The sequence below is a fragment of the Myotis nattereri genome (assembly GCF_964212035.1).
Source record: "Myotis nattereri genome assembly, chromosome: 8".
NCBI lineage: Eukaryota > Metazoa > Chordata > Mammalia > Chiroptera > Vespertilionidae > Myotis > Myotis nattereri.
In genome coordinates, this window is record NC_138083.1 from 65,511,372 (window position 1) to 65,532,392 (window position 21,021).

At 40.8% G+C, this 21,021-nt stretch overlaps 1 protein-coding gene across 1 annotated transcript in view; it reads right to left on the reverse strand.

Moving 5' to 3' along the window:
* Positions 1-21,021, reverse strand: part of TXNRD3 (thioredoxin reductase 3) — a 41,808-nt gene continuing 20,787 nt past the window's right edge. The window contains exons 11-17 of the mRNA XM_081096921.1: positions 17,034-17,110; positions 16,305-16,461; positions 10,378-10,485; positions 5,955-6,050; positions 3,365-3,499; positions 3,099-3,163; positions 1-244 (exon numbers count right to left, since the gene is read on the reverse strand). Of these exons, the coding sequence (XP_080953047.1) occupies positions 3,101-3,163; positions 3,365-3,499; positions 5,955-6,050; positions 10,378-10,485; positions 16,305-16,461; positions 17,034-17,110 (636 nt within the window). The 3' untranslated portion in view covers positions 1-244; positions 3,099-3,100. The remainder of the gene's footprint in view (positions 245-3,098; positions 3,164-3,364; positions 3,500-5,954; positions 6,051-10,377; positions 10,486-16,304; positions 16,462-17,033; positions 17,111-21,021) is intronic.

Below are 21,021 nucleotides of genomic sequence, written 5' to 3' on the forward strand. Positions count from 1 at the left end.
AGTGGCTAGAAAAATATTTATTATCCCAGTTTCTGATAGTCAGGAATCTGGGGGTGGCCTAACTGGATTGTTCTGGCCCACAGTCTCTGGAGATTGCAGTCAAGCTGCTGGCTAGGGGAAGGCTTGCCTGGGGAAATACTCACTTTCGAGCTCATTCACATGGATGCTGACAGACCTCAATTTCTTGTTGTTGGCAGGAGACTTCAGTTCTTCAGCATCTGGGCCTTCATGATATGGCAGCTGCCTTCTCCCAGAACAAGCGATCCAAGAGAGTGCTTGTGAGCAAAACTTAAGCTGCAGTCCTTGATGACCTAATCTTAGAAGTGACAAACCACTTCTGCCATATGTTACGTGTCACACAGGCCAGCCTTGGCACATTATAGGAGGGGATCACACAAGGAAGTGACTACCCATAGTTGGAGAATCCAATCTGAGCCCAATTCAGAGGCTGCCAAAGCACAGATTTGTCAGTAGGTCTCTTACCTATTGGGTACACTGTTGTGTGTCTGTAAGAGCTTTCCTTAAATAAGGCCCCTGCCCATCACTGTGGAAGCTAAGACACTCTACACCAATATGCTATATATTGAAAACTTTATAAATGTACTCAATTGTTATAACTCTGTGAAACATCCAATACAGTCAACACTTAATAAATCAAGAATAGGAAAAGTTAATTTATTTTTTCATGCATTTAGTAAGTAGTGGGGCTAGGCATTCGCAAGTCTACTATTCTTCAAAGTTTAGGATCTTCCCATAATTCCCTGCTTCTTGTGACTGGTTCCTGGCTCTATCCTGGCTCTTTCTAGCTTGATCTCCCATTAACCTCTTACTCACCTCCCAATACCTCCATACTCCACTTTCCATAATACTGTATGGATGTTAAGGTCTCTGGGTTCTCAATGTTAGTCTCATGGCTAAAATCTCTATATGATACCAGTCTTTTGAAATTTTTTGAGCTACTGGTACATGGCAAATTTCATAAATATTCCATGTGCACTTGAAATGAATAAGTATTCATATTAGACAGTCTTCTTCATAAGTTCATTAAACCGAGTTTGTAAATTGTGCTATTCAAAATTATCTTTGCTGGTATTTTTTGTTTGATCTAATAAATTAGTGAGGTATGTTAAAATCTCTACTATAATGGAGGATGTTCATTTCCTTGTAGATGGATCTGTAAGCACCTGTTATTAGGTGCATACAAGGTGTATCTTCCAGGAAAAATGGATTTCTCACCATTATATAGAGCCCACCTTTACTCCAGGAGAGGAGGAAAGATAAAGGATGAGAAGAGATACAGTAAGGGGGGTGGGGTGTGGAGAGACAGGTAGCATGGAAGAAGGGAATGGGAGCCAGTTACAGAGGTTTATATCCAAGCCTTCTCTCCTCCTTACTAAGGGAAGATAACTAGCCTTTCCAATGGTCTGTAACCTGCACAGTGGTTAGAGACTCTTGGGGTGGAATATTTTCTCCCACCCATGCCAGTGAGAAGACAGGCACATTTCTTTGCTGCTTCCTTCTGTGAGGAAAAGTGCATTTCAATCATCCTCCCACTGGGGTTATAGCCCACTGGGAGCCCAGCTTTACACAGAGGTCTTATTAGAAAGTCCACCTGGGGCAAGCCTGGGCTTTACGTTTACTATCCTACGCCCAGTGCAAAGCAGAACTCAAGACTTCTATGCTTCCTGGTTTCATTTCAGTTGGGGTTCTGGAAACCCGTGGCTGTGTATGTGCATGTGGCTCTAAAATACATGAACAACATTTAAAAAATGATTTTATCTAGTATTTTAGTTGAATTTATTGAAAGTGTCCTTCAGAGCCTTCTCCATGTATTTGAAATCCTATTCATCCCTCACGATTCAGTTCTCATATCGCTGCTTCCAGTAAACTCTTCAGTGATCCACCCCTGCCTCACATCGAGTAAAAATTCATCTTCCTGTTTCCCACTACGCTGTTTCTACCTCAGTTCTGGCAATTACTACACACTGCCTCACTTTTTTGACAGTTACATTTTACTCTACCCAATGAAAAAGCAACTCTGTCATGGGATCCTATGTCAGTTATCTTGGGTCCTTATTCCCACTCCACTCTCTGCTTCTGGGGAGGGTAGCAAAATGTCCTGTCTACAGAATGAGTTCCCTAATTGTTTATTGGCTTCAATTTTTTCTCTTAAAACATATTCTTAGAAATTCCGACCATAGAAGTATCCAATCCTAAGGCAAGTGCTATCTAAAAGAGCCTTGAGTTGGGCTGCTGTGTGCTATGTTCCTCAAGAAAACATGATTTTTCAAGGACCTTGGATAGGCCTCCCACTGCAAGGGCCTTCCAGATGCTGACAGGTATATACATTCAAATGGAATCTTCTCATATCACCTGGCCAATTACTGAACTTGACTATAATTAAACAGATTGTAGATGGAATCATTTTAAAGCTTTAAATAAAGTTCAAATAACACAGTGAAACTTTTTAATATTACTCTTAAGATCAACATGAAAAAGAATCACAAGCCTCTCTGTCATGAGATACTCTGCTTGGTCTAGAGACACTAAGGGAAGAATGGCTCCCAGGTGGTTGCCATCAGGGAACCAGGGAGGGGGAAGCAGCCAGCGACCTGAGGGCACTTCCACAGACACCACGCACCAGTGACCCCATGTGAATTCCACGCCCACACGATGGAAGATCACCATTTTATAGTTTCATAACTGAAAAAATATTTTCTTAGAAACAACAAAGCAAAAAGATAAAAACTTTCAACCAGAAAGGTTGACTTAGATTAGTTATGTCATTAAAAGGTCTAGAGAAGAAAGCTCAGTTCTGACTTGGAAGAGTATTGGTCTTAGCTCACTTCACATGAGTTCCGAGCTAAGACGTCAAGGAAGCAGTGCAACTGCCTCTCCCGTCAGCTGAGACCACTGAGCAGATGCCTGCTGCTGCCTGTCTCCTTGTCTACATTCTCATCTACGTGCTGTGAAGAAAGCCCTGCACTGGGCCCTGTAACAGAGCAGGTGCCCCGGTCACAGATTCGCTGGGTCTGAGAGTGTTCTTATCTTTGAAAGGAATGAGAATAGACAGGGAGACCAGATAGCAGCAGGCCTACCCTCAGCAGCCTTTCTGGGTGATGTCCAGTCCCGATGACTTTGTTATCTCCAAAGTGGTGAATACCTGTTGGAAAGGAAGAAAACAAATTTGTGTTTAGCCAACAATATTTCAGTACTGCTTTATGAAACACATTCTGAATATATCTATTCTCCTTAAAATAGGCAAAGTAGTTACTAATACAAAAACTTTCTGACAATGTGCTTTATAATAGTTTTCAAACTGCAACAACTGAAGTCAACTTAAAAAAACCTCCCGTTTCTGTACCTCACCACATGTGGGGTGAATTCCAATAGTGCCATCAAGTAGCTGTTTCGTGAGCCCACATTTCATTGCAGCTGCAAATCCTTGGGTAACCTCACCGGCATTTGGTCCAAGAATATGAAATCCTATCACCCGATTCTTTAATAGAAAAACAAAACAAAGGGAAGCCCAGTAGGTTAATGATCTGAATAGGAACCTAATCACTGCAAGGTCATAGTTCAAACTGACAGAATCTATACAGAAAAAGAACCAATGTTGAACTCAGCATAGAACATTGCCATGAAATTGAGCCACTGTAACAATCTGTTAAATGAACCAGTAAATGCACATCCAGAGTAATCTCCACTCAATTTACTAGAAACGAGCAATTTACCCTCTGCATGAAAGAGCTCATTAATATGTATGGTAGAAATTTCTGAATTATGCTGAGATAGTGCTAAATAACAACATACAAACACATTTAATTCAAATCTGAATTAAAGTCCAACACTGGAATCATTCTAAGACAGTAGGTTTCACTGGCATTGCAGAAGCCAGGAGCCAGGAAGCAAGTAGCCTGGCTCCTTAAATAACTAAGGGAAGATCAAGGAGCAGTGGGGATGGGGGCTTTTCCCCAGGACTGCATGTTATAAGCTGCAAGGCACATGTGATGAGCAGGCCACTGAGACAGAAAGCAGATTCAGTGTAGCCCTGGCAAGTGTGGCTCCGTTGTTTGGGTATCATCCCGGTTCGATGCCCAGTCAGGGCACATGCCTGGGTTGCAGGCTTGATCCCTGGAAGGGGCTGTGCAGGAGGCAGCCAAAGGATATCTCGCTCTCTCTCTAAAGTAAATTCATTAAAAATATATTTTTTAAAAAGAGTCACAGTGTATTTCCAAGGTACACTGCATTTAGGATGTCCTTTTGTCCATGTTTTTCATCAGATTCTAGTCCAGCCGTGGGCAAACTACGGCCCGCGGGCCGGATCCGGCCCGCTTGAAATGAATAAAACTATGGAAAAAAAAGACCGTACCCTTTTATGTAATGATGTTTACTTTGAATTTATATTAGTTCACACAGACACTCCATCCATGCTTTTGTTCTGGCCCTCTGGTCCAGTTTAAGAGCCCATTGTGGCCCTCGAGTCAAAAAGTTTGCCCACCCCTGTTCTAGTCTTTGTTTCGATCTTCAATAGTAAAAGTGTACAAGAGACAGAAAGAGCTTCAGAGGTTTTAAGGCTGGCAAAAAGTCTTGCCTCCTCATATTCTTCTAGAGAAAGAACAATAGCTCAAAGCAGCCAACTCATACACATCTACTGGTGTTGCTGAAATGGAGAGCTCCAGGAGCCGTGTTTCTAGAAGGGCAGTCACAGGCCACAGGGGACCTGGGTAAAAAGTGGAGTTCCCAGGGCCTCACAGAAGACTGAATTGGTATCTCTGAGGTGGTGCATTGTACACACAGAAAACTGGGAAAAGACAGGCAGCCAGACAGAGTAAAAACATCTGATGACCCCCTCCCCCACCACCACCATTTGAAAATGAAAATGAAGGCAGATTCTGTGAGAGTGAAGACCTAATTCCAAATTTTTAGCTATAGTAAAATAGTAAAATTCATAGGATGGTCCTCTAGAAACAGAAATATGGACAGTAGTAACAGAAATTAACACGCTCTCCTGACGGCGGTGAGCACGTGTGTGGGAGGGGGGCAAACAGGGATCGTGGGCACAGCTGAAGGAGAGCAGAGGAGTGGCAAAGCACAGAGACGGGGGTCAAAAAGAGCGGTAAACAGACCTGGAAATTCTGCCTCAGGTCCGACAGCCACAGTCAACAACTCTGTCAAGAGGTCAGAAATAACTGAACCCCATTCCTGCTCACCTTAGGGGGCCTCAGTGCATAGTCTCTGCCTGCTCCCTTTGGAAATGCACCCACAACTTCATGACAGCAACCTCAGATTACTCTGTAAACTTTATGTCAGCTATTGCTGTCCACATGCATCTAATTTTGTGTTTGCTCTCTCCAGATAAATTATAAACTCTTAAAAAGGGAGGAACCAAGTGCTAATGCTGCTTTCTACCCTGTGTTCTGTATACAACCAGTCCTAAATAAACCGTGCTTTAAACTCCGATAATCAGGCACCTGTTGTCAGTTTCACATTCACCTCAATAACAGGGAAGGCAGAGAGGGCTGGAACAACCGGCTCTCCACTCCACTGATTCTTCTTTAATGAATTGCTTCATTAGGAATTAGTTAATTTACTAGAGTTTTCACTTTGTGTAAGCATCTCCTTGTAAAGGCTTTGTGACACACATTCACTTCACATATACCTTACATTTTGTTAGCTGATGATCAAAATTTTCACAGATGATCTGGTTCTAAACTGCCCAGTTAGGTCTGGGAAGAGCCAACTTTCAATGATTATTTTGAGAAGGTATTGGTAAGCCTCAGTCACAATCTGTCACTTGTTCAACCAGTGCAAACACATTAACTGGGTAATAATTTGAAGGATTTATGCCTTTCCCTGAAAACTACCTTTAAAGAGATCATAAAAACCCACATACTAGAATAAAAGCTACATTTCAAAATTACAGCATTTCAGCTTCCGATCACATTACGCACATTATCGACTTTATTGCAAATTATCTTTGCATAACATGTATTGTTGTCTCTGCCGGCTACTGTCCATTCAAGAGGCCAGAACAAAGTATGATATACCTGGAAGACAAAAAAGAGAGAGAAAGAGGCCAAGATTAGCATATATAAAAATCACTCTTCGATATGCTCTTCAATTATATAAACACTAGAGGCCAGATGCACAAAATTCATGTAAGAGTAGGCCTTCCTTCCCCCGGCTGCGGGCACCAGCTTCCCTCTGGCACCCATGACCCGGGCTTCCCTCGGCCCCAGCTTCATCCAGAAGGACATCCAGTCTAATTAGCATATTACCCTTTTATTATCATAGGTAATAATCTCTATAATAGCTTTCAAAAATTTAGAGTTCTATGATTCCAACTTTATATAGCTGATTGGAGTACCTAGGCCAGAGCTCCTAAAATGCCAGCTGCACAAGTGTGTTGATCTTTGTTTTGCTCTACTGTTAGTCCATAAAATCTATTAACTAAATTCAATTCTCAAACATTTATAGAGTACTGCCATCCAAGGCAATGCACTAGGCTGTGTGTGGATTGAAAAGATAAATAAAGACTTAGATCCTGACTTTGACAAGTTTACAGCCTTCTCACAAGGTTCATTGTTAAACCAAATGTAGGAAGAGCAGAAACAATTCATTAAAAGATATTAAGAACATTACCTATGCTACTTGAAAGCCCTTACTCTAGCACCCCGAATACACTACTCAGGCTTCTCAATCTGGCTCAATCATCTAAGACCCAGAGCAAAACACAATGTGACCTCCATCCTGCTTGGGGAAGCTTTACATTTTCCCAGAATTGTTCCTCCTAATCTACCCATATAGAAAGCAATGGATTAATGTTTGGAACCAGGATTTAAAAAAAAAAAAAAAAAGGATTCTAAACTACAGATGGTCCTCGACTTACAATGGTTAACTTACGATTTCCTGACTTTACAATGGTGCATAAGTGATATGCTTTCAGTAGAAACAGTACTTCAAAATTTGAATTTTGATCTTTCCTGGGCTAGCAATAAGAGGTAAGATACTCTCTTGTGATGCTGGGAAACAGCAGCGAGATGATTTTGCTCAACTGTACAGGCATACCTAGTGTTACTGTGCTTCACTTCATTGTGCTTCGCGGATATTGCATGATTTTACTTGAAGGTTTATGGCAACCCTGGGTAGTACAAGTCTATCAGTGTCATTTTTCCAATAGCATTTGCTTTTTGTCTCTATGTTACATTTTGGTATTTCTCACAATATATCAAACTTTTTCATTATTATTATGTTTGTTATGGTGATGTGTAAACAGTGATCTCTAAAGTTACTATTATAATTGTTTTGGAGCGCCATGAACCATACCCATGTAAGATGGCAAAGTTAACCAATAAATGTGTGTGTTCTTACTGCTCCACCAAACTGGTGTTTTCCCATCTCTCTCCCTTTCCTTGGGCCTCCCTATTCCCTAAAATACAACAATATAAAGTTTTAATCAGAAATTTCCCGAGAACCAAGATGGCGGCATAGGTTAACGCCGGAGTTTGCTGCTTTGAACAACTACTTCAAAAGTAAAACTAAAAGACTGAACGGACATCACCCAGAACCACTGGAACGCTGGCTGAGTGGAAGTCCTACAACTAGGAGGACAGAGAAACGCATACGGACACTCAGAGGAGGCGCAGTGCTGAAGTCAAATTCTGAGGTGCGGAGTGCGCGCGCGGAGCGGGCTGGCGGCGGAGGACGCGGTTGGCGTTTTCAATCGGGAGGGAGTCGCAGACTCTGAGCTCCAGATCCAGGCGAGTCTTTAGGGACCCAGACTCAAACGGGAGAAGCGGGACTGTCTGGCCTCGGTCAGAGCGAGTGCAGCTTTCTCTCCGAGGTGTGCAGCGGGGCTGGGACTCAGAGAGGCAGAGCCCCTGGGGACAGGACTGAGAGCCACCATAACTGCTCTCTCCGGCCCACCCCATTGATCCTGTGCGACCCACCCCGCCCAAGCCCTGCACAGAGGCATTTGCCGGATAGCCTCAGGCAAAGGCTAGATTAGCACCTCCCTAGAGGACAGAAGTTCAGACCACTAGGGGGTGCACCAAGGAAGCATAACAAAATGCGGAGACAAAGAAACAGGACAAAATTGTCAATGGAAGATCTAGAGTTCAGAACCACACTTTTAAGGTCTCTCAAGAACTGTTTAGAAGCCGCCGATAAACTTAATGAGATCTACAAGAAAACTAATGAGACCCTCGATGTTATATTGGGGAACCAACTAGAAATTAAGCATACACTGACTGAAATAAAGAATATTATACAGACTCCCGACAGCAGAACAGAGGAGCGCAAGAATCAAGTCAATGATTTGAAATGCGAGGAATCAAAAAACACCCAACCGGAAAAGCAAAATGAAAAAAGAATCCAAAAATGCGAGGATAGTGTAAGGAGCCTCTGGGACAGCTTCAGGCGTACCAACATCAGAATTATAGGGGTGCCAGAAGATGAGAGAGAGCAAGATATTGAAAACCTATTTGAAGAAATAATGACAGAAAACTTCCCCCACCTGGTGAAAGAAATGGACTTACAGGTCCAAGAAGCGCGGAGAACCCCAAACAAAAGGAATCCAAAGAGGACCACACCAAGACACATCATAATTAAAATGCCAAGAGCAAAAGATAAAGAGAGAATCTTAAAAACAGCAAGAGAAAGAAACTCAGTTACCTACAAGGGAATACCCATACGACTGTCAGCTGATTTCTCAACAGAAACTTTGCAGGCCAGAAGGGAGTGGCAAGAAGTATTCAAAGTGATGAATACCAAGAACCTACAACCAAGATTACTTTATCCAGCAAAGCTATCGTTCAGAATTGAAGGTCAGATAAAGAGCTTCACAGATAAGGAAAAGCTAAAGGAGTTCATCACCACCAAACCAGGATTATATGAAATGCTGAAAGGTATCCTTTAAGAAGAGGAAGAGGAAGAAAAAGGTAAAGATACAAATTATGAACAACAAATATGCATCTATCAACAAGTGAATCTAAGAATCAAGTGAATAAATAATCCGATGAACAGAATGAACTGGTGATTATAATAGAATCAGGGACATAGAAAGGGAATGGACTGACTATTCTTGGGAGGGAAAGTGGTGTGGGAGATGCGGGAAGAGACTGGACAAAAATCGTGCACCTATGGATGAGGACAGTGGGTGGGGAGTGAGGGCGGAGGGTGGGGTGGGAACTGGGAGGAGGGGAGTTATGGGGGGAAAAAAGAGGAACAAATGTAATAATCTGAACAATAAAGATTTAATTAATAAAAAAAAAATTAAAAAAAAAAAAAAAAAAAAAAAAAAAAAAAGAAATTTCCCAATACCAGAAGTGTAAGTAAGAGTTTCAATAAGCCATTAGGCCATTTAACTAGGAAATATCAGTGCTATAGTTTAAGGAAATTCCCAGTAATAAATTAAAATGTCTTTAAGGGAGAGAACTGAAATTTCAACACTCTTTTGCTGAAAACCTCAAGTAGTAATAATCCTCTAACTCTTTTCTTTTCCTCTCTATACTTCCTATGTTGGGAGAGTGTGCAGAAAAAAGATACTCAAGCCACCCACCAAAATGTAGAAAAATATTTATAAGGTTGTTGTGTGTAAATGAAGCAGTGGTGAAGGAGAGATGGAAATAAATGTATGGAGGACATCTTTGTCAGAGTCTAAATGGCCCACAGCCCACGAAAACCTTGGGAACTGCCCATCGCTCCCACCTAGAGTCCACTGGTAGTGTAGGTTCCAAGAGCCATGTTTACACTCCATGAGTCTGGCTACCATCATACCAAATGGAAGTGGTTGGATGGCAGACCCGACTCGGACCAATTTTGAATTAAGACTGAGAAACAGTGAGTTGATCAGTTCCTCTTACATCCAGAATTATCAGATAAACTTGGGAGCAAAAGAATGGCCATAGTTTGGCTGCTATGTGCATTCTAGGAGCAAATAAAGTCTACCTGCAGGAAGAGAGGAATGAACTACATGCACACACACAAACATACACATAAACCCCAAGCAAGTAAAAGAAAGAGGTGAGACGGTCTTACAATTCCTGGTTCTTAGTCCTTCCTAAGGTCTTGATACATTCCCAAAAAAATCTCATAATAACTTATGCTTCCTTGTGTAAGCTTACTCAAGTAGATATTTGTTACCTGTAATTCAAAAGTCCTAATGCATACAGTATACATCTTTCTTTCCCCAACCGTATTATTAGTTTGCAAGAGAGATATGGTTTAAATTATTTAATTTTTAATTTTTCTAAAATAGGCTGGTTTCCTATAATATAGCCATTATAATCACTTGCAAAATGACAAAATAAAGTGACTGAGAAGACAGTTGATTAAAAGAGAGATTCTTAAAAAGTAAACAAAACATAATCTTACTTCTAGATTCTCTTTTTTATGTATTTCAATAGCTTTCTCTTCAGATAATCCACAGCAGCCGTATTCCAGAGGAGTAAACACCGTAGTTGGAACATTAATATAACTGCACTGAAAGATAAACAAATTACACGCTCTTATTTTGTGACACTCTTCTTAAATAACAAAAATCTCTATCACATACATTTATAAAAGGAAACTAAGTAAGTCCAGTTCAATGTAGCCGGTTCTGACACATCACCAGATCAGGAATTCTAAGTTACACTAAAGGAGATGAGGTGATCCCTGACTACAGGGCAGAGACCACAAGCTGGCCAGTGACCAATGAATAGGACTGGCTCTCCCAGTGCCCCAACCTCAGACTTCTGGTCTGAAAGCCACAGTAGAGGAGAAGATAGTGCACTTTGTTGCCCCTACAGACATTTTCTACAATTTTTCATTCCATCCCCCACAATTCTGGAGCATCTCTACCAGGTGACAGAGAATGACACTATTTCACCTGAAGCTCAGACCACCCTTGCCATTTCATTTAATGGTGTCACTGACATGATGTGCAAAAAAGCTGCTCAATAGTGTGGGACTGAGTGAACACCCTGGATCATCAAGTGGAGATGGCACGTGTGTACTTAGGGGCCAGAGTTGCATGAGTCCCATGGTTACAATGGCGCCCCTCCCAGCCCTTCTCTGACCAAGACACAGCACAAGTGGACAGCACAAGAAGAGTGCAGGCCATGAACCCTACATGCAGTCTTCCAGCAGCTTTAGGCTTCTGTCCGTGGGAAAACGGATGCGAGTGTAAGTGCCTGGAGAAGACAGTGTGTTTGTGACTGTGTGGAGGAGATTTAGAACACATTGGCAGAAGCATCATTAAGACTGTGTGTGGCGAGAAAACAGTGTGTAGGAACAGAGAAAGAAAGGAGGGTATAACCAGGATGAACGTCTCTGCACCTGCCCATCCATAGTCCTCAAGGGGTGACACTGCCCAGAGCACTACATGTCGACCAAACCCCAGCCAACAAGTTACAGTTTATTAGGTCGGGTGACATCTAACCCCAAAGAAAGGTAATCCATAAGCTGGCCAAAAACTTATGCAAAAAACGGTGAACTGCATCAAATGGTTTATTTTGCAGGAAAATGACTAGGAGCAAAGAGAGGATCCTCCAGGTGGACAGAAAAAAAAAAAAGAGTTGTGACCAAGTGAGGCTACAGAAGGGCACCCTGCGAAGCACCCCTTCATATTACTAGGGCCCCGGAGAAGCTGTGACCCCCATACTCAGCCCTGCTCCAACTGCAGTGAGGCCCTGCACTAGCACAATCCTTGTTGTAAGTCACTGTGCAATCTGACTTACTCATCATCAACTTATAAGAAACTCCCCCAATTTGCCTAGTTTGAGTGACTTCTATTTTACCCAAAAAGAAAAACACATCAAAACACCACCAGGTGCACTTGCTTCAATGAGGTGGTTTGTGTACAATATACATCAGCCTAGAGTCTTTAGCTTAAAATATGTTTTCGTCCCATTTTATGTTTGCTAACCTGTGAATCATGAAGCATTTGTGTTCTTTTTGCCAACATGGCTAGAGAAAATCACATAACCATGTGGACTGCCTGGTTTTCTGACTTCTCTTAGGCCATCAAATGCTCATCAATCCATTTATTGACCAGCAGCTGATCCCATATCCCATGGCTTACAGTGGAAGTCTCATCCTCAATGGATGCCTCTGTCTCCTGTTTCGTATCAATTGAGAAAAAGCAACAGGTAATTCCTCAACTTTCCTCCCTTTCATCTGAAACACTTTCTCCACATCTTATACTACCTCCTCCACTTGAGCTGGACTTCCTCTTACCCTATCTGTAGCCTTCCTTTTAGTCCTGTACCTTTAACCTCTCTCTTTTTACACACACACACACACACACACACACACACACAATCTTTAGAAAAGGAGAGAACAAAAAATGGCAAAACATTAATAACTGGAAAATCTAAATGAAAGGGTAATATGGGTGACGGTTACTATTCTTTCTGTGGTTTGACATCTTACCAAGTGAAAAGTTGGGGATAAATAAAATTAAGATCTTCAACAGCTGCCACTGCCTACAGAAAGCCCTACTGATTCTTTTTTTTAAAAATATATTTTTATTGATTTCAGAGAGGAAGAAAAGGGAGAGAGAGATAGAAACATCCATGATGAGAGAGAATCATGGATCGGCTGTCTCTTGCAAGTCCCCCACTGGGGATCAAGCCCACAAATGAGAATGTGCCCTTGCCCAGAATCGAACCTGGGACCTTTCAGCTCGCAGGCCGATGCTCTATCCACTGAGCCAAACCAGCTATGGCGGCCCTACTGATTCTTTACTGTGGCATCACAGAGTTCTGATGATCTGACACCAAATCAATTTTCCAGCCTCATTTCCAACTGTACTCCTCTATCACCAATCGCTCTGCCTACATGAGTGACAGAATGGTTAGCATTCCTGACGCCCAGTAATACCACTTCCCCAGTCATTCTTTATCCACCAACAGCTCTGCACATCCACAGTGCTCCTGATGGAGCAGAGCATGACCCACCCCAGCTGGGAACTCCTGAGAAACTGCTCATAGTCCTAGAAAAAACCAAGCATTGCAGAGCTCTGGGCTTTTCTACTTACCATAAGAGCCCTTTGCTTCCTCAATTTTAAATTGCTCACCCTGCTAGCCCTAGCTGGCTTGGTTCAGTGGATAGAGCATCGGCCTGTGGCCTGAAGGGTTCCGGGTTCAATTCCCACATGCTCAGGTTGCGGACTCGATCCCCAGTAGGGGGCATGCAGGAGGCGGCCAATCAACGATTCTCTCATCATTGATGTGTCTATCTCTCTCTCCCTTCTCCCTTCCTCTCTGAAATCAATGAAAATGTATTATAAATAAATAAATAAATAAATAAATAAATAAATAAATAAATAAATAGCTCATCCTTAAAACCCATCCCAAATCTTTGATCAAAGACTACGAAAGGGAAAATTTAAGTGAGGAGAGAAACCAAGATGGCAGCATAGGCAAACACCTGAAATTGCTGCCTCACACAACCACTTCAAAAATACAACTAAAAGAAAAAACGGACATCATCCAGAACCACAGGAAGGCTGGCTGAGTGGAAATACTACAACTAGAAGGAAAGAGAAAAGCACACTGACACTCAGAGGAGGTGCAAAAGTAAAGTGCAGAGGTACGGAGGCGCACGCGGAAATGGCTGGCAACTGAGGACGCGGTTGTCTTTTTCAATCGGAAGGGAGACACACGATTCCGCTCTAAACTCCAGTTCCGGGCAAGTCACTGGGGACCCAGACTCATATGGGGAGAAACTGGACTGTCTGACATCGGGCGGAACTCGAGGGCGGCTTTCTCGCAGAGGTGCTTGCAGCGATTACCGCGGGACACTGAGACCCAGGGCCTCTTAGGGCAGGGCTGAGGATCAGCCATAGCTGTTTGCTCTGCCCTATTGATTCCCTGAGACCCCGCCCCACCCAAGCTGTGCGCAGAGGCTTTTGCATATGAATGGCCTGGCCCTTTGCAATCTAAACTTACCTAACAAACTGCAGCTGGGTCAGAGAGACCCAGAACATCCAAAAGAAGGCCCAAGGCCCCACAGCAGATTGCATTGCTTCACAGCTGGGCCTCATCTGGGCATCTCCAAATCCCAAACAAAGAAGAGGAATCTGCAGATCTCTCCTTAGCTCCTGCTGGGTAGCCTCAGGCAGAGGCTAAATTAGCACCTCCTTAGAGATCCAAGTGCCAGTGTACCCAGTGGTCAGAGTGGGACCATCCAGATTACAAATCCTCAGATCCATAAGGAACACACTCAGGGGGCAGATTCAGTGAGCACCAAAGCCCCACTGAAGCAAGTCTTGCCCCATAAGGGTGTCTCCAGCAGAGAAGTTCTCCCACCATAGACACAGCTGATTCTCACAGCCAGTTGGCCTGGAGGTCAATTCCTGCCAGTGATACCAACTACAATCAAGTCTTAACTACAACAAGACTGTGCACACAGCCCACAAAGGGGTGCACGAAGAGTGTCCACCTCAGGTAATTGGGGAGGCTGAGCTACTGGGCCCTATAGGACACCCAGCACAGAAAGCCACCCTAACAACACAGGGAAGCAGCCAAAATTCGGAGACAAAGAAAAAGGTCACAAATGACAGAAATGGAGGAAAGCAAACTACTGGATATAGAGTTCAAAACCTCGGTTATAAGGTTTTTCAAGAATTTTCTAGAAACCACTGATAAATTTAGTGAGACCCTCAATAAATCTAGTGAGACCCTCGAGGATATGAAAAAGGACCAAATAGAAATTATGCATACACTGACTGAAATAAAGAATTTTATACAGAGATCCAACAGCAGACTAGAGGATCACAAGAATCAAGTCAAAGATTTGAAATACGAAGAAGTGAAAAACACCCAACTGGAAAAGCAAAAAGCAAAAAGAATCCAAAAATACGAAGATGGTGTAAGGACCCTCTGGGACAACTTCAAGCGAACCAACATCAGAATTATAGGGGTGCCAGAAGTAGAGAGAGAGCAAGATATTGAAAACCTATTTGAAGAAATAATGACAGAAAACTTCCCCTACCTGGTACAAGAATTAGACTTATAAGTCCAGGAAGCACAGAGAACCCCAAACAAAAGGCATCCAAAGAGCACCACACCAAGACACATCATAATTAAAATGCCAAGAGCAAAAGACAAAGAGAGAATATTAAAAGCAGCAAGAGAAAAACAGTCAGTTACCTACAAGGGAGTACCCATAAAATTGTCAGCTGATTTCTCAACAGAAACCATGCAGGCCAGAAGGGAGTGGCAAGACATATTCAAAGTGATGAATAGCAAGAACCTACAACCAAGATTACTTTACCCAGCACAGCTATCATTCAGAATTGAAGGTCAGATAAAGAGCTTCACAGATAAGAAAAAGCTAAAGGAGTTCATCACCACCAAACCAGTATTATATGAAATGCTGAAAGGTATTCTTTAAGAAGAGGAAGAAGAAAAAGGTAAAGATAAAAATTATGAACAACAAGTACATATCTATCAACAAGTGAATCTAAAAATCACGTGAATAAAAAATCTGATGAACAGAATAAACTGGTGAATATAATAGAATCAGGGGCATAGAAAGGGAGAGGCTAAATTAGCACCTCCTTAGAGATCCAAGTGCCAGTGTACCCAGTGGTCAGAGTGGACTGACAATTCTCAGGGGGAAAGGGGTGTGGGGGGTGCAGGAAGAGACTGGACAAAAATCGCACCCCTATGGATGAGGACAGTGGGGGGGAGGTGGGTAAGGGCAGAGGCTGGGGTGGGAATCGGGTGGAGGGGAGTTATGGGGGAAATAAAGAGGAACAATTGTAATAATCTGAACAATAAAGATTTAATTTAGAAAAAAAAAAAAGACTGTGAAAGGTAGAGGAGACTGTAGTAATCACCTAATTCAAACCATCAGCTTTGCAGATGGTGAAACTGAGGTTAAGAGAAGTGAAACAACTTGACCAGGTTCACACACTAAGCAGGCAATGAAGCCAGGGCCAGTATCCCAATCCACTCTGAGTGTCCCTCCTACTCTGTGACAGTGCAACCATCCACCTGGGAGGCCTCTTTAGATCTCTTCAGTCAGAATTAACTGCTCCTCTCTCTTCTTACTCAGGACCCCCACCTACCTATAAGCCCTTGGTATTGGAACCATACCAATCCTTTGTATATCACCCAGCACAACATCTTGCACATACAGATATTTAAAAAAATATTTTTGAAAACCATTAGTAAATAATAAGTTAACTGCAAATGATTTGTGAGGAACCCTTTACTTGCAAAACAAGCACACAAATTTTATTTGTACTGATTTTTTAAGTCAAAATTTTTATTTAGATATTATCTCAAAAACAACAATAAGAAACGTACCTTTTCTGAATGACCCCCAAAAAGTCTTCGAGCCAACAGCTTGCCTGCCTGTATAGCGACGGGAGTGAGCTCAAGTTTACCTTCCAGGACATCTCCGACAGCATAAACATAGGGCACGTTGGTCTGTTCTATGTCGTTGACTGGTATTTTGCCACTCCTATTCAATTTTGAAAGTAAATATATGACTAGCTCTATGCTGCTGGATGACTAGCACTATTCCAAGAGAACTAAGTACATAAAGAAAAGACCTCTCTCTCAGAACTCATGCACCTCAGTCATCACCTGTCTGTAAGACCAATGACTTATAATAATAAAGGTATCTGTAGTTCCAAAAGAAAACACCTTGCTGATTGATGAAACTATGCTCATTTTTTGGATGTCGAGGATATTCCCAGATTTCCCCCAGAACTTCACGCAGAGCTTTAAAATTTTTCTCCTTGCCTGACCAAGGATATAAAATTTACTTTAATTCAGATAGTAGGTGAAAAAATAATTGTTTTAATTTTATTTTTTAAAATCATGCATGAGCTCTTTAAGGCACACAATAAAGAGTTACTAATTGATTAATGAAAAAAATTGATAATAGAGCTGGGACAGTATTTACTATAAAATAACATTAAAGCATTTAAAAATGTTGCAACTTAGTAATTAAAAGAGAATTTTAAGAGGTGATCTGTAGAAGCATTTTGTTTTGTGCATTAATAGTGCAATGATCCCACAGGTACATACTTCTCACTGACTTTGACACCAATCTTCTCCAAGCCTATTTTCCTTGTAGAGGGCTCACGGCCAACTGCTAATAAAACCTATATTTAGAGAGAGATAAATTATCAATATCAGGAATGAAAGCAGGAACATCACTATAGATCAGCGGTTCTCAATCTGTGGGTCGTGACCCCTTTGAGGGTTGAACGACCATTTCACAGGGGTTGCCTAAGACCATCGGAAAACACATATATAATTACATATTGTTTTTGTGATTAAACACTATGCTTTAATTATGTTCCATTTGTAACAATGAAATTGGGGGTCACCACAACATGAGGAACTGTATTAAAGGGTCATGGCATTAGGAAGATTGAGAACCACTGCTATAGATCCTCCAGACATTAAAATACTAATAACTATTATGAATGCCCTATGCCAATAAATTTGACAAATTAAGTAGATTCCTTTATTTGAGGTCAAAGTGCAGTTTTAATTGAGGTATAATTGATATATAACATATTAGCTTCGGGTGTATAACATAATTTGATGTTTGTATATATTGTGAAATGATCACCACAGTAAGTCTAGTTAACATCCATCACCACGCAGTTATACAAATTTTTTTCTTATGATGGGAACTTTTAAGATCTCTCTTAGCAACTTTCAAATATACAATAGAGTATTATTAGCTACAGTCACCATGCTGTACATTACATCCCCCAAAGAGACTCCTTGACACAATTTATCAAACTTACACACAAATCTGAATAAGGCTTTGTTACATGCTGAATTATGCCTCCACCCAAATTTATGTGTTGAAGACCTAACTCCCAATACCTAATCCCTAATACTTATCAAAATGTGACTGATTAAAATGAGACAGTACCTTTAAAGAGGTAAGTAACATAAAATGAGGCCATTAAGGCAGGGCTTAATCCAACATGACTAGAGTCCTTATTAGAACACACACATACAGAGTCCGGAACAATCACGTAAAGACAGAGAGAAGGCAACCAACCACCTGCTAGCCAAGAAGAGAGGCCTAGAAGAAACCAATTCTACTGACACCTTGGTCTCATGCTTCTGGCCTCCAGAACTGTGAGAAATTAAATTTCCTTTGCCTAAGCCACTCTATCTGTAGTATTTTGTTCTGCTAGCCCTAGCTAATATACCCTATTTTCATTAAGGAAACTGAATGCACAATTTATAAACTTCCTATTAATTAACTCCAGACCCAAATGACTTCACTTGTAAAGTCGATTGAACACACAAGTAAACAATAACACTAGTGGTACACAAACTCTTCCAGAAAAAAGAGAAAGTAGTCTTCCCAACTCCTTTTTATGAAGCCAGCATAAACATCTGACACCAAAATCAAACAAGGATAGTTAAATAAAATTATAAGCCAATATCTCCATGAACATAAGATATAAAATCGTTAACAAAATCTTAGCAAATCAAATATAACAGTATTTAAAAAGGATAATTGATCATGACCAAATGAGGTTTGTTCCAAAAATACAAATTTGATTTAACATGCAAAAATCAATGTAATTCATCATTTTAACAGAATAAAGGAGAAAACAAATTAATCATCCCAACAGATGTGGGAAAAGCATTTGACAGAACTTTACACCCTTGAGGATTCTAATTAAATCCTCAGCACACTAAGAATAAAAGAAAACTTCCCAAACTGATAAAAGGCATCTGTAAACAAAAGAACAGCTTTATATCCTAGCAATCATAAAAGACCGAATGCTTAGGATCACCCCTAAGATTGGTGTCAGATGAGGATATGCACTCACAATGTCTACTTAGCACTATACTGGAGTTCTTAACCAGTGCAACAAAGCAAAAAAAAGAAACAAAAAGCATGTAGATTGGAAAGAAGAAACCAAACTGATTTTTATACAGAGACATAAATCCTAAGACTCTACACAACGTCAATATACAGAAATCATTTGTATTTCTATATACTATCAACTAATACTAAAGTTAAAAAATTTAAATACCATTTATAATAGCTTAAAAAACATAAAATACTAAAGATAAATTAGCAAAATATAAAAAAGACCTCTAGAGAAAAATGATGATATATTGCTGAGAGAAACTAAAGAATATGTAACTTTATACCCATATATTTGGTAACTTAGATGAAATGGACTAATTCTTAGAAAAATGTAATTAATCAAAAGTAACTCAAGAAAAAAATAGCCTTAAACAGCTTTTGATTGTTTAAAAAAAAAATGAATCAGTGGTTATAAAATATATATATTCACAGAAAATTCTACATTCAGATGGTTGCATCAGTGAATTCTAGCAAACAAAGAATGTTCTAGTATCACATAAATTCTTCCAGAGAACAGAAAAGAGGAAACATACTCCAAACTTCTTTCATGAGTTAGAATATCATAAGTTAGAAAATCTGAACATTTCAATATGTGTAAGGAAATTATAAGCCAATGATTCATGAATATAATGCAAAAATTCTAAATAAACAAATCAAACAACATATAAATAGCAGGAATAAAAGGTTGATTGAAGATTAGAAAATCAATATAATTCAACACATTAACAAATTTAAAAAAAACTTGATTATCAACAGCTACAAAAGGAACTATTACAACTGAACTCATACACTTATGATTTAAAAAAACATCAAAAATAACCAAAAACCCTTAGCATCAGGAAACAGAAAAGAATTTTTTAAAAAAATATTTTTATTTCAGAGAGGAAGGGAGAGGGGGAGAGAGAGAGAGAAACATCAATGATGAGAAAGAATCATTGATCGCTGCCTCCTGCACGCCCCCTACTGGGGATTGAGCCTGCAACCCGGGTGGGCATGTGCCCTTCACCAGAATAGAACCAGGGACCCTTCAGTCCTCAGGCTGAGGCTCTATCCACTGAGCCAAACCAGCTAGGGCCAGAAAAGAATTTCTTTAACTTGATTAAGAATCTATATCAAAACCCTACCAAAAACATTATTCTTAAATAAGGAAAAACAGAATACATTCCTTCGATATTGAGAACAAGACAAGCATGGCTGCTATGGCCATTTCTGGTTAGCACTGTACTGGAGGTCCGAGCTAGCAGGGTACTTATACAAGATAAAGAAGTAATGAGGAAGACAGTGGAAAAGAGAAATAAACTGTGGTTATTCACAAATAATATGAATAGATACAAAGAAAACTCAAAATAATCTAAGAATAAATGATCAAATAAGAGCTTTTATTTTCTAATATATTTTTTACTTTGACTCTCTACATTTCCTTTTTTAACTAAAAAAAAGTGTATAAGAGTATATAAAACATACATGTACAGTTTGTACTAAAACTATAAACTTTACACAAGAAATGTTGTCATCCAAACACCAGCAATTTAAATTAGAATTGTTGTCATCCAAAATAATCCATGGAATGTTCACCTTTTTGGATATTTCATATTATTTGTTTTTTGAAAATATATTTATTATTGTCTTTATTATAAAACTAGAGGCTCGGTGCATGATTTCATGCACTCGGGGTGGGGGTGGGGTGAACACTTAGCCTGGCCTGCACCCTCTTGCAGCCTGGAACCCCTTGCTCCTTACCGCCTGCCTGAAGCGGAGGCGGGAGAGGCTCCTGCCACCACCTCTGCGCTCACCAGCCTTGAACCTGGCTTCTGGCTGAGTGGCGCTCCTCCTGTGGGAGTGCACTGACCACCAGGGGGCAGCTCCTGCATTGAGTGTTTGTGCCGAGAGCCGGTCCATCCTTGCTGTTTCAAGGGACCTGGCATATATGGCATACTGTTCTTAATATGTTTGCTCACCTTCTTGGCACTATGTGTTTTAACCAAGGTCTCCTCTCTGAGAAAGGTTGTTTCCCCAGGTAGGGATTTTCCTCTGAAGTTAGGGAGGGAATAAAACCCCTTAACTAAGTGCCAGGCGGGTAATTAATCACTTTAACTACGAACAATCATGCTTAAGCTACATAATCTGTACTCCCTGGAATGGAGATAAGAAACTCCCTAA